The following is a 14,829-nucleotide window of genomic DNA, read 5'->3' on the forward strand; positions in this document are numbered from 1 at the left end:
TCGCCTACGTCAGGTTAGTCGTGTGCATTTCCGGTTGTGTTTCTGGTATCATGATACCCATCAGACGAGTGGTACGGTTTCTTAAAACACCGTTTCAATACCAAGCCTGTCTTCTGACTATGGCAAGACCTTTGACTTTGTGTCATCTAAACCGATGGTGTCTCCGAAAGTTCGCAGTAGAACTTGGCGGAGGAACGTATCCCGTCTATTTTGCCTTAAACGCAAACCCCTCAGTTAAAGATTACGAAGACGATCTGGCATTTCAAAAGTTATTCGATTGCGCAAAAGGTTATTCTGTTCACGTCTCCACAGGAGACAGAATACAAAGAGCAAGATTACATTGCGACCTTCAAAACACATTAGTTTCCAGGTTACCCAAAACCTGCAACGTTTTGGATCTTGTCGACTTTCAGCCAGACGTGAAAAACTCTGTGATTAAGGGTTTTTTCATTCAGGACTCGAAGGATTCTCAGCAGACTGACCGAGTACTTCAAGAACTGTTTCAGAGGCATCCATTCAATCTGTGCACCTATGTCCGTGAAGAAGACGACAAGTTGTGGTGGCAATATGTTTGGTCTCAGACTGATCACGGGGAGATGACAGTGGTTAAAAAAAATTGTGTTGTACCTACAGAAACACCAGTTACCCACCCGTCAGAGACCAATATTATAAACAACGTTGTTTTCTATAGCTTTGAAGAAGCTTACAACGTTCTAAAGGAGGTAGGGTTTTAAATACTATTCTGTGTTTGCAGTTCAGATTACAGCATGACTATCATTCAGTTGAAAAATATTTTATTTGAAATGACGAAAACTAATGCAGTTCTTCTAGACTTGATTTGGCGTATTAGAATTAAATGTTTTTGAAGTGACTGCTGAGAATGTCTCTAATAAAAATTGCTTGGGTTGAAGTTTGCCCTACTGCCATAATGACGCATCTTGGTTTGCTGACTAAAGGGGAGTAAATCGGGCAAAGTCTCCGCCTAGTGGCAACGACGTAAAATAGACTCAGTCCTGTACCAGAAGATAATATTTGTAATCATGTTAAGTCAAATATATGCATACTTTATATGTGAGTTTTGGAGTTAAATACCCCACTAATTTATTTTAGTAACGCACCTATAAAGTGACTAAGACTTATACCAGACAACGGAAAGTTTAATACAATAAAGACATTATTGCCGCAATGCTACTTGTGGAAGTTGAAAAGTATAAGTAATGCCCTTCCCTTATTCCAAAACATACAGTATTGTAGCGAATTCGGGTTCTAGGGCTTCTGCCCTCACCGCATGGGCTCAAACCCGGCTCTCCGGCGTCGCTCAACAGGGGTCTTGCCGGCTGAGCTAAAAAGGACTTTCCACAGATCCCTGTTAGGCGCAGGGGCGTATTCGTAATAACATATAAAGTACGAACGTTTAGAGTAGAAATTGCTGTACTCAAAAAGGCTACAAATTAAGTGGAAACAGAATGTAAAAAGGTTCAAAACAAGAGGAGGCCATTCAGCCGAATTTGCCGGTTTGGTTTCTAGTAGCCAAAGATGATTCCAGGGAATCTGCTTTACCAACAGACCAGTTGAATGTTTCCGACCCAGCAGTCCCTTGTGGAAAGAATTGTTTCCTGGTTCAGTCCTTGAAACACTCCCTCTTTTCCATGTATGTCTTTAAATCATACATTCACTGTTATTCCCAGAGTCTTAAGGAATTTAATACATTGTATATATGCAGTAATTACAAACATTGACTTGAATGCTATACTTTTCTGAACATTTCTTAACAGTTGGCATGCCTTTTCTGTTGTCTCACAACAAATGTATGTGTTGCTGGTCATTTATTGATTTACAGTCTATAATATGCACATTTACTGTATACTGTACATGTCTAGTAACTTGCAGTTTAAATGCCCTAAACTTGCTTTTGCCAAACTGCCAAACTTTATCAGGCTGCCATTTATTAACTCATTGTCTTCTCTCCCTCAGTGTATAAAGATAATCCCTGAATCAAAACAAGTGTTAGAGGCAGCAGAACAATGTTTAAGTTCGGAGAAAAGGGGCACCTTTCCTGTGATTATAGTAGAAGGATTGGATGCAACAGGTAAGGTTATGGAGGGTGTTTTTAAAATAATAGTAAAATAATATCTTCCAAATAATTTCTATAGCACAAATCCCACCTGTTTTACAGTAAATGTCCGCTTCTAATTCTCAATTAAGAAACTGGAGAAATTAGATTTAGTTTTGTGATTAAACAAAATTAGTCTTTTGAAGAGAGAAAAGCTTGTACTCTGTTATTATCCTTTATAGATTTGGTCTAGAAAAAAAAAAGCCCTTCTATTCATGACTTAATACTGATTCTTTATAGATAAGAGTTGAATTTCTCCAAAAGTGAACCTATTATTGGGCTGAGACCTATGCAGTCTTTACATCCATACTGGTCTGGTCAGTAATGAAATTTCAGTCTGTATTTCGTTGCGTGTCCTCAGAAATGTACGAACAAACGAAACAAAAGAAAAATGAGCACATCCCTTCAACAGATTAATCTTGAGAGGGGAAAGTAAAGACAAGAATGCATATGAATGATCTGAATTTGACATTTTCCATTTCTGCCCATGTTGTCATCTCCCCACCCTCATTATCCTCTGTTGTTATCGTTGTTATCGATGTAGGAAAAACTACCTTGACCCAGTCTCTCAGTCAGGCTCTGGAAGGATCTCTGCTGAAGTCTCCACCTGAGTGTCTGTCTCCATGGAGAGTGCGATTTGATGCTGAACCCCCTCTGATCAGAAGGGCTTTCTATGCCCTAGGGAACTACATCACTGCAGGCCAGATAGCAACACAGTCAGCACATTCACCTGTTATTGTTGATAGGTATGTAAAGCACCTCTTCATCAATACAGGTAAAATACTGCCTGCTTCAGAGAAAGGTCAAAATATTTTTTTTAAATGAAATAACAGTATGTTTTAGATTCCAAATCTGTTGGCACCCTTAATGACTATTTCTTATTTAAGAATACAAATACTTGGACATATGGAGAACTAAGTCTAACAATGGAATACGGACTTTATGTTATTTTAAGATTTTATTTTGGTGGACTGGAATGATTTCAAAAATTAAATTCTGTTTTTTAATTTGAACGCAATGTATAACAGTGATGGGAATGTGGATTAGCTTCAGAAACCCCCTTTTATTTGAACTAGAAATAATTCTGTTTCTTACTTCTTCCAATATGAGTTTTTAAATTTGACTTTGGACAGCAAATCATTTTCATCATTTTTCTTCAGTCTTGAATTGTGTCTTTCTTATCTGAAGCAGTAATTCTAATTTTGTATCTAATTAAATATGCTCCAAAAGAGATATTGCTCAGGACTTCAGTTCCTTACACCTCGTGTTTTTCTAGGCCAGTCAGTTTTACACATTAGGTCCCTTCAGAGAGACATCTGGTACCATCGCACAGCTCAGTTCATTTTTCATTAGTTATGATTCACATGCTGAAAAATACTGAAATATTCACATACTGAGAATAAATAGGATGTGCATTGACACTTCTGCAGTGGCATGGTGGTGCTGGGGTTAGCATTGCTACCTTGCAGCACTGGGGCCCTAGGTTCAACTCCTGGGGTGCAATCTGTGTGGAGTTTGCATGTTCTCCTCCCGTTTGTGTGGGTTAGCTCCCACAGTCCGAGGATATACTTGCAGCTTAATTGGCACTGGTGTGAGTGTGTGTGCTTGTGTGTGCCCTGTGATGGACTGGTGCCTCATCTACTGTAGGATGTATCCTGCCTTGCACCCAATGCATGCCTGGATAGGCTCCGGCTCCCCGGTGACTCTGTACTGGATAAACTGAGTGGAAAATGGACGGATGAATTCACACCTCTTAATTCACTCACTGATCTGCAGGTATTGGCATAGCACCGCAGCCTATGCAATTGCAACCGAAGTCAGCGGGAAAGCGGAGAATCTCCCAGCCCTGAGCTCTGACGTGTACCGCTGGCCCTCTGACCTGCTCAAGCCAGATCTCGTGGTGCTGCTGACAGTCAGCCCTGCGGAGCGCCAGCGTCGGCTGCAGGCCCGGGGGGGCAACAAGACGAAAGAGGAGGCAGAGCTTGAGGCAAACCAGCTTTTCCGGCAAAAGTGGGTACATTATATTCTTATTGCATTATATGTAATTATTACTTTATATTTTCCCTGCTAACTAGAAGCTACAGTAGATCAATAGACCAGTATCTATGACAGAGGTACATTTTGGTAACATGAGCTTTGCAGTTCTTGAAACCCACAACCCCTTTTACAAGCGGTAATTTGATTTATTTTCCCAAAGGGTCCAGCTTCATCCCTGTGTCAATAAAATGCTCGCAAAAAGGGGAGTTTAATGGGGGCACCTACCTTCAGAATGAACCACTTTGTAGCAAAATAAATAACTTTAATTAGTTAACCTTTTAGAGTTGGTTAAATGTTAAACCTTGCAAGTTATTACGTAGGGTGTCCGGGCCAAATTTCCTTCTGGTGTTTCTCAGTCATGGCTTCCTAATAATTCCCACCTATGAATTGACTTCTTATCTCTGTTCTCCTTCCCACTGATAACTGGTGTGTGTTGAGCGTACTTGTGTACTTTGGCTGCCATTACATCATCCAGGTGGGGGCTACACATTTAGGGTTGTGGAAGAGAGTCCCTATTACCTGCAAAGGGCTTTGAGTGGAGTGTCCAGAAAAGCACTATACAAGTGTAAGGAAATGGATGTTGTTATAATAATAGGCATCCAGAAGTAAATTCTTCTAATGGAAGAAATTTCTATCTTCCAGGGATGCTGCAAGGTAGTGATGAGTGTGTGTAGTCCTAAAAACACAGCCCTCTGGTTTTGTTCAGCTGATAATAATGACTTATTTTGAATAATTATATGGGCAAGAAGTGGTATTGTAGATCTTAATTAGCCTTTTGGAGCGGTGGCACTGTGGCTAAGGATCTGCGCCCATGGCTAGAAGGTTGCCTTTTCAAATCCCGCGGCCGACAGAGGAATCCTACTCCATTGGGCCCCTGAGCAAGGCCCTTAACCTCAGCTTCTCCAGGGGTGCCGTATAAATGGCTGACCCTGCGCCCTGACCCCAAGCTTCTCTCTCCCTGTCTGTGTGTCTCATGGAGAGCAAACTGGGGTATGTGAAAAGACAAATTCCTAATGCAAGAAATTGAATATGGCCAATAAAGTGATCTCTGTAGCTGGTCACTGAAGAGCACGTGTTAAGTCTGACAGAATTTGGGCCCTTGAAGACTGGAGCTGCACATCCCTGATGTTAAGACTGCAAGCAAAGCTGACCAAACAATAAGGATTGTGCCAGGTCTGAGCCTGTGCTGGATGGAGGAGTTGCATCCTAGACTGCATGACATTCGTCCACATAGGAAACATTCACATGCACACAGACGGTACAAGGAGAGTTTAGAGGTGTCATTACCCTAGCCAGTCTGCTTGTGGACGGTTGTGTTGTAAGTGGTAACACCTAGAAAAAATACCTCAAACAATCAATACATGGGCAGAACGTGCGATCTCCAAACAAAAAGTTCTCCAGTCCAGAATAAAACCTGGGACAGGAGAGCTGTAAGACAGCATTGATAACTGCCAATTTCACTTTTTTATTCTTTACAGTTAAATTATTTTTATATATATAAAAAAAAACAGTTCTCATTATGGAATCTTTTATATTTTGCACTGCGTATTAATAAAATCCTCTCATCTAATATGTACTGATGGCGGCACTTCTGCCTCTCCTGTTTAGTCCAATAGAAACTTATATACAGCTGTACTTCAGCAACTTATATTACCACTGCAATTCAACAGTTTGTTGCGTAATTTGTTGCTATTATCTATGTGAATGATCCAAAATAGAGTGTTCCTACATTCCAATAGGAATGTACAAATAATCTCACATAGAGTTTTATAGAGTTTCCCAGATGCTCAGTGGTACAGTACATCACACTTGGCCATTCATTGCATCGTAAAGCCAAGAGTGTATTTTTGGAACTTTTATTTAAATTTGCTGTCAAGTTTCCATGTTGGTTTTTTTATGATCCGAAATAACTTGTGGAAATTGCTTTGATTCCCCTTGTGTCTGTTAACCACTTCCTTTCAGTAGCAGTTACTGTATAATGCTGCTTTATAATGTAATAGAACAAAACATTACAAAACAAACAAACAAGAAAACAGCATAACACCTGGCAGAGTGCATTTTAAAACATATTTTTTAACATGTCTCCTGTTTATTCCAAGCAAGCAAGGGTGGGGGAAGGGAAGCAGATCTTAATGTTGCTCTCCCATATGGGAAAAGCAGTGCTGGTTGCTGCTGTTGTTTTATATATCATGTGAAGGTAATGTGAGTGTTCTGCGATGGATTTAACATTTGCAAAAAATGTTCAGATATGCTTTGAACTTTGACACGTGTTTGGATATTGCTTTCTGCTACACCTTTCTCACTAAACAGGGCATCAAAATGAATCTGATATCTCTTGAGTCAGTCCCACTTTTAAACCAAAACTGTCAGGAGTGGTAAACAAATAGGCAGAACAAAGGGTTTTGTGGAACTTAGTTGACCTTGGAATACCAGGGAAACGTGGCTCTGGCAGTTGAAAATGATTTGTGGGAGGCTTAGACAGAGCTAAATTTGATTTAATCATGTCTGCTTACTTCCCTGACTTCCTCTGTGGAAACATTACATTTAAACCTGTAGTTCACTGCCCCAGAATGCTAAACTGAGTGCTTTTCTATCTCTCCTCAGAAGATCAATAGGAAATCCAATCTTTGATAGTAATATCTTCTTACCCTTTTCTAGATCTCTTTGCAGCTTTTAAAGGGGAAAACAGTATGCACATTTCAGGTCGGTTTCAGTGTAACGTAATGTGAACAAGAGAATTTTACATGTTTTTGAAGGATACAGAAATGTAATTATCTTAAATAAATGTATCAATTTTCTCTCTTCACATTAATTCTTGGGCATAATGTCAATGCAATGAAAATGCAATTTCCTTTCTTGATGAATTTCCACTTTTAGGTTAAATTTCCTGTTATTTCCTTTCTGGCTGAGAAATTGATCATGGAATTGTAAAGGAACATCAATACAAAATATAATAAGTGTAGTCTTAAAGTATGACAGATTCTTAGGTAATTCTAATGAGCCATTTCATATTGAGGTTGTGCCATACAATGGCACCACAAGATAAAAATAAAATACTAGTAAATATTTCCAGAAGCATCCAACCATATTATTTAAAATGTATTTTGTTCTAAAAGTCCTATTATAAATACAAAATATCTATTTTGTAGAAAACAATCATTTACAGGCAGTATTTATACTAACATTGTAGTATTACTATCCACTGAGATAATTACAGTATAAGATTGTTTGAGAATTCCAACTTTAATGTAACCCAGCACTAAGCTCCAAACATTTTAAGATTCCCTTTCGACATGAATCCAAGTCCATGGGAGAAACAATGGGCACAGTTCATCATTGTGTAGTTGGTGAGTCTCACTCAAACACCTTCTTGGGAGGATGAGGGGTAAGCGTTGTGACTTTTATATTTTCAAATTAATTTCCAGTTCTGCATAAGTTAAAAACAAAACCGCTCAAGACACATTGCTATTTGTTATGTCTTAATAGTAATCTCAGGGAGAATAGCCATGGGAATGGATTGCCTTATGGATAAGGGTCTAAGTACTTTTCCAGGGCTTTATACTGTTTTACAAGTTTCAAAAGAGGCTACAACGTGACTAAAAGGCTAAGAAGAGATAAAAACTAAATTGCTGAAGACAAAAAATAAGACCTAAAAAGATCTCAAGAAAAACAAGTTAAATGTCCTTATTAAATATGTTTTTTTAAATTCATTATTACTTGTATTATTACTGTATGTTCATACACCGTGTTCTCAACTGTGCTATCTAAGTTGAGGTAATGTAGAAATGAAGTAAAGGATTGACTGGCATCATGATTCCTCCTTCATGTAGGGTGGAAGAAGCCTTCAAGAGAATTGAAGATCCTGCCTGTGCTGTGATTGATGCCGGTCCAGCGAGAGAAGAGGTTTTGAAAGAAGTGCTACTTTTAATTAACAATAAATGCCACTTGTGAAGATGTGGTCTCCACCGGAAGAAGCCTTCTACTTCTAGAAACCTGAATGTTTAAGTAGCACTAGATGGCACTGAAGTGTTGGTAATCGGCATTAGAAGCCTGCGTTCAAAAACATAAGCTCAAGACTATGGAATTTACAAAAAAGCACAAAACCAGAATACAGAACTCTTCAAACTCAAAGATATTTTGTCACATTGTACATGTTGAATATATATATACATACCGTATATACATCTATGATAATTGAGTATTGTAAAGCCCCTTTTTTCCTGTTATTTCCTTTCTGGCTAAAAACTGCATGGACATCATGCATATCTATTTCTGTTTTTACCTTTATTTGGTTAATGAAATGAATCAATCGGTAGTTTCTTAAATGAAATCAGAACACTTGCCTGGTCATTGTGAGGCACAGTGAATTATGTCCAGAACCTGTTACAATGAGAAAATATTTCAAAAGGAAAGGTGGTCCACTGCACCTCACTGTTAATGCAAGACAAGATAGGAAACAAAATGTACTTACAGTGAGAAGAATGCAGCTGGCTTACACTGCAAAATTAAATCATCATATAAAATCAGTCACACACAGTTCTTTAACTTTGAATTTTGTTAGATTTGAAAACTAATTAACAAGCTTGAAGTGTTCGCTCTGTTTATCCATTTGATTTCTTTCCATATGAACACCATTCTTTCCATTTGTCAACTGAGACATCTGTCCTGTGTAGATAACAAGTTGTCATTATTTTAAAAAACAGTTCTCTTACAGCAATAAAAAGATGTTAATTAACTTCAGCTTAAGGTTTTGCCATTGGTACAAGTTTTTCATACTAAAGTATGTGTGTCTAATATAAACATCTGCTGTCATTTAAAGCGAAGAAGACACAGAGCCATTTTTTACAAATGTTTTAAGTAGTTCTACAATGTTCTTCTTGTGCACGTGTGGGCAGAGGGTGTGGGAATTGTATTTAATAACTTGTGATAGGATGCTGTTCTTACTGTATATATATATAGCATATAAAAAAATAAACTACCTAAATTTATTCATACGTTACTGCAACCTGATGCCTGTCTTAAGAGCACAGGGTGCAAGCTGGGATTGAAAGCACATGGCTGTTCTTACCCTGGACAGAAATCCAGTTCATTGAGGGTCCACAGAGTAAATGAAAATGTATAACAGCCTGTGGAACCTAGCCAGTATATCTTTCAATGTGGAAAGAAGCCAGAACATGTAGAGAAAAGCTGTACAAACACCAGGAGAGAACATGCAAACTCTACACCGAAGGTTTTGCAGTCCAGAATCAAGCCCAGGAGCTAAGAAGTATTGAAGCACAGTACTGTCTAATGCAAATGCATAATACAGATTTTTGTCTTGTGCCTTGGGATATGTTTTGTTAAGTCAGTTAAATTATTTTCTGCACTATAATAAAACATCTGAGTTTCAGTCCCTAACTCTCCAGGCTTAAAGTGATTAGAGCAAATAGGCTCTGTGTTTAGAAGATTTATTAGTTAAACGGTTAGTATGGCTTGAAAAATAGACATGAGACAAAATGATTTACCTTAGACCAGTCTTTTACGAACATTCATGATGAGAGTAACTGCCATTAGTAGATGTAATTTACATGACAATTAATGGGATATAGCTTATGTTGTTATATCATTACATGCATGCAGAGTGGAAATTTAATTTATGTGCAACATAATAGAGAAGCAAGCTTTATCAGTGTTTCCATATTAAATACCTCTGCATTGTTTTACACAACAGGAATGTCCCTAAAATACAATGCAGGATTTTTTATTACATGCAACCTGAATATTCATATTGTTTCTTTGCATCTCTCAACAAAATTGTACTCATGGAAGTGGAAAAACTATTTAATATCTGGGTATTGAAGAGAACGAAGTAGTGAAGCCAAGTATAAGCATGGCAGCATGATCATGACATCTGTTTTTGACCCAAACTTTTAGGGATTTTGGTAAAATGTTTTCTGGGATGCTGGCTGCGACTGCACAACTGTTGTCTCAAACAATAAAGAAGAAATACAACAGACCACAATAAATTTGATGTTGCATGAATTCTTACTTTATTGTTTTCTTAACTATCTCATTTTTTTAAGAAACTTGAAAATCAAAAACATATTTACAGAAAGTGAAAGACATTGTGGTTCTTGACATTTTTATGGCTTGTACTAATAAGTAACCTTTATGCTCCACTTGTCTTCTTATTCACCTGAAGTTACACATATCAGTCAACTCTCAATGTCTTGATTGGAATTTCCAACTATGCTGTGGCTACATATATTGCATCTGAATATAAGGGAAAAAGTGAAAAATGTTGCAGTATGGCACTAAATGCATACAACTTCCCTATGGAAATCAAAAATAGTGCTGAGACCTGGAGCAAGTAGGCAAGTGCAATGCAGGTGAAAGTGCTGGGGCATAAAGGCCCAGCAGTGATTCAGAAATGCAGAATAAGCTATATAATTGAAATACTTGACACTGATCATTTTAATGCAAAGGCAGGTATGAAAAGTGCACAAACAATATTGTATGATTTGACCTTATAAATGAGCAACAATGTACATTGCTATCTAAATGTGGGTAAGAAATCTGAATGTTGTATGCCTTTAATAAGTATATAAGTGAAATACAATTGATTTCTGAAGAATGGCTGAGTGACATGGCCATTATAGCTTTATTGATTTTTATTTTCATGGCTCCATCAATGCTTCATGATTGCCCTCTTGTGGTATTGTTTGGGTCACAAAAAGGTGCAATGTGGAAATCAAGGGCAATCAATTTCTTCAATTTAATTGATACATATAAAGCAATTAAATTCTCCAGTCGTAGAAAGATTGTCTTGTTGTTAAAAATGTGAGATGAAACTCTTTATGCACACAACATATAGCACAAATTAAAGACTGTCATCCAGGACAAGAATTTGAGGATTTTTCTAAGTAACCTTGTAAATTGTAACATTGTAACTGACCTTGAATATTCTTTGAGAATCCTTTACATTATTCATTTCATTTCTGAAATGTTGGCTCAAGATAATTACGTGTTCCTTGGTAGTGTAACAATGAAGAGTTTCTTTATTGTCTTCATTGTCTCATGTTATTTATAAACTTAAACTCATTACAAATATTCCTGAGCTGTAGAGCAGGCGTCTCCAGCTGTGATCCTGGCAAGTCCCAATCCAGCTGGTTATATGGACCACCCAATCAGCAAGATTTCTGAAGACTAATTAAAGACCTGGAACAATCCCATCATGATCAATTAAGCAGATGATTTGTTAAATAAACGTTTTTTGGAGATTCCTTAGGACTAAAAGAAAAGTAATCTTCAACCCTGAAGGACAAGAGTTCTCTGAGCTGAACAGATTGCTTGCTTCATTCATCAATAGCTTATACTGTAGTTGTTGTCAATCTTTAAATACAGAAGACCTATAAACTAAGTGGAATGGGGCTCTCCAGGGTCAGGTCTGGAAACTCCTGCTTTTCAGTGACTAGAGGCTGCTGTCTAGCTAATCTGGTGAAGATACAGGACTGCCAGGATGATTCCAATAGCCTCTGGGCCACTGATATGATGCCAAGCTTTAACATTTGCCGACTGTTCCTGAAAGTTCCTATATTGGCTCTAAATTGGACCAAAACTCACCAGGGACCAAACTGGATAAAAGCCAAAGGATTCCATAACTTATTCCTGTAAGGCTCTAGCTACACATTGTCCTCAGTGTGTTGTGTATGTATAGCTTCTCCTGTTCCATTGCAAGACAAAGAGTAGTCGGCTCAATGATTTTATATCTAGGGAGATTTTTTTTTGCTTCCTCTAGATCAGTGTGGGATTTCAGCTGCTGAATTACAATTGGGTATTCCAAACAAGGGGATTAGTGGAGATGGTGAGTGGAACAATTTATTGCTTACTGAGCAAAATGCTTTCTTTTCTTGACTGCAGACTCCTACAAACAACATTTTTTTTTCTCCAAATGGTCATCCATAGAAAACCACTTCCAAAAAACACTGTACCTGGGCACACATGTTTTGAATGACAGTAGTTTTAGTATCAGAGTGCTGACTGGGAGTGACATAGGGTCATTTTATCTGCCTGAGTGCTGTGGTTGAAATAGTATACTCATGACTAATTGTCGCCTTACCTAAAACCGCTACTTAGGCTCTTTTGTTTCTGTTTAAGACAAGATACCACTAACCTGATAGTAGTTGCAATACACTGAAGAATCAAAGTTTGATTATTTAATGCTGATTAATTTATGGGTGATATACTGTATTTTTGGTTGTGGAAGAAATGCAGTTCTCTTTGTCAGTTTGTGCACTTCTAATTGAAAGACTTATTTTTGTATTTGTGTCGTGTTTTGTAGGTTTTCTAGTTAAACAAGTATAGCCTCGACAGTTTTTTTCCAAACATTTACGTGCTTTATGCCTATGACTATCCTTTTCAATAAAAAAGTTAAGAATGGAGGATGATATGACAGATCGAAAGATTAAGATGTGTAGACTATAAAGTGCAGAAAAATTAAGGAGCAATGGGGTATGGCAAATACCTCTACTATTGGCACTGTTGCTGTATTTCTATTTTTCATTGCTATTAGGACTAATACAGTATATACCTAATTATACAGTGTTTGTAGACATACTGTACAGTATTGAAGGAATGTTATACATTTTAGAAAGCTAACAAACTGCTTATCTTTTACCTCCCTAAATGCTTAAAACCCTGGCAAGTGTAAACATACCAGGGGGCATCAATACTGAAGGTCAGTGGAAAAGTACAGCTCATGTCTTAAATATACTAAAAAGGGAAGTCGAATGTCTTGTTTTGCGAATGTAAGCAATAACGAACGTCTTAGTAAGGAGTTGTTTTCCGCTACCCAAGCTTGACTAAGAAACTAATGGTTCGTTTTAGGGATTAGGTGATCTATGTTAAAGGTAGGAAGTTTGTTACTGTGTATAAAAAGCGCTGAGCAACGCCTATCGGAGAGACTAGCTTTTGCAAGCTGATCTCACATACTGGATGCATACTGTATACTGTATGCGAATAAACAGCTCTTCTTTCACCAGCACCCGGACCCTGACATTTTAATGTTTCTTCAGTATAGATACAGTAAATATGAATGATAGGTCTGATTATTAATTAGCTCTTCATAGTTACAAGACTTAGGGGATGGAACTGTATTACAATTTCTTCCTGCCATTATGCACATGTGGAAGTCAATAAAAATGTATTTGCACAAGAAGTTTGCGGAACAAGAGGTCATTAATATTCATACCCTTATTTGCAATGTACTGTGTACTCTATATTCCCACTCTAACCTTGTATGACATCCCTTCTTATATGTAAATAGTATTTCTACTTTATTGTTAATTTACAAAAAAACTTTTATTTCTGTTTCTATTTTTTCATGTATTTCACTGCATTATCTTTACAGTTGGGCAATTCATTATGTTGGAGGATAAATGCAAATGCTCTTCATTAAGGGGTTAAATAATGATTGAATAATTTAATTTAAAATCCAATGTCCACATACTGTATCTTATTTTTTTTCAGTACTCCGTTGTTTGGTAGGATTAATTGTACCAGTCTGACAAACTGTGTAACTGGTCACACAACAAGCCAACAACCACAATTTATTCATATACAGTATGTATTTTTTAGAAAATAAATGCTTTACAGGATTAAAATGATATTTGTAGGGGATGATCTTTGTAGGGGTGTAACCCCGGCGTCCTGGCCAAATTTCCCCCTGGCCCTTACCAGTCATGGCCTCCTAATGATTCCCATCTCTGAACTGGCTTCATCACTCTGTTCTCCTCCCCACTGAGAGCTGGTGTGTGGTGAGCGTACTGGTGCACTATGGCTGCCGTCACATCATCCAGGTGGGGCCGCACACTGGTGGTGGTGGAGGGGAGTCCCCATTACCTAAACAATTATTATTATTATTATTATTATTATTATTATTATTATTATTATTATTATTATTATTATTATTATTATTATTTTCAACTATGCTTCTTCAAAACTCACCAGAAGACACTTGCTCCTACTGTGTAAGTGTACTTCTCTACACTTGCCAGTTCATTTTACTGCATATGCTTATAATACGTTGGTATTATGCTTCATTAACTTTCTATCAAGCCTGAAAATGTTTAGAACTTTCACAAATTGTCCAAAGAGGGTTTTTTCCCCCAGACTCCCAATATTGTTTCACAGTTCATGGAACAATTACATGTGGTTTTGGAAGAACTTAGTTTTATTTTTTATGTGCCCCTGTGAGATATAAGGAGTAAACTAAACTATTAAAAAAGTCAGCCTTCAATTAGTTCATTTCATAGGAAATGCAGTTAACACACTGCATTTTCATTTGCTCCATTAGAACCCACATGAAAATGAGCACACCATTATGAATGTCTTTATTTTAAGAAACAGTTGTAATGTGCAGATATAATTGAGAAAGACCTAAGTTATTTTGTCTGAAACAGCTTGAAAACATTTTAAAATATATGCTATTTTCTGACTTCCATTAGTCTGGGAGTGGTTTGCTTGAATCACTTACCTTGGGGATGAAATGCTCCTGTGTTCTCATTTCCTCTGCAGCTATTTTATGAACAAGCCCCTATTAGCTGCACATATGCCAATTTGTAGCAGTTATACATTCTTCTTTTTTATTGCCATGGTGTGGCTTTTTTCCCATGCTGAAGTTTAGATACATAATGAATGTA

General features: G+C 37.4%; 1 protein-coding gene across 1 annotated transcript; it reads left to right on the top strand.

Moving 5' to 3' along the window:
- Window positions 1–14: 14 nt before the first annotated feature.
- Window positions 15–10,171, top strand: cmpk2 (cytidine monophosphate (UMP-CMP) kinase 2, mitochondrial). The gene is made up of 5 exons (XM_006626179.3): window positions 15–722; window positions 1,975–2,089; window positions 2,658–2,859; window positions 3,890–4,123; window positions 7,981–10,171. The coding sequence occupies exons 1-5, from the start codon at window positions 51–53 to the stop codon at window positions 8,099–8,101; spliced, it is 1,344 nt and encodes a 447-aa protein (XP_006626242.3). The 5' UTR covers window positions 15–50; the 3' UTR covers window positions 8,102–10,171.
- Window positions 10,172–14,829: the final 4,658 nt, after the last annotated feature.

This window comes from Lepisosteus oculatus, chromosome 2, assembly GCF_040954835.1.
Source record: "Lepisosteus oculatus isolate fLepOcu1 chromosome 2, fLepOcu1.hap2, whole genome shotgun sequence".
Taxonomy (NCBI): domain Eukaryota; kingdom Metazoa; phylum Chordata; class Actinopteri; order Semionotiformes; family Lepisosteidae; genus Lepisosteus; species Lepisosteus oculatus.

Bases quoted from the DNA above. Each gene is read 5' to 3' on its own strand.
- cmpk2 (XM_006626179.3), top strand. From the start codon at position 51: ATGATACCCATCAGACGAGTGGTACGGTTTCTTAAAACACCGTTTCAA. The intron at 723-1,974 runs GTAGGGTTTTAA...TCTCTCCCTCAG, and splicing joins CTTACAACGTTCTAAAGGAG to TGTATAAAGATAATCCCTGA. The intron at 2,860-3,889 runs GTATGTAAAGCA...ACTGATCTGCAG, and splicing joins TCACCTGTTATTGTTGATAG to GTATTGGCATAGCACCGCAG.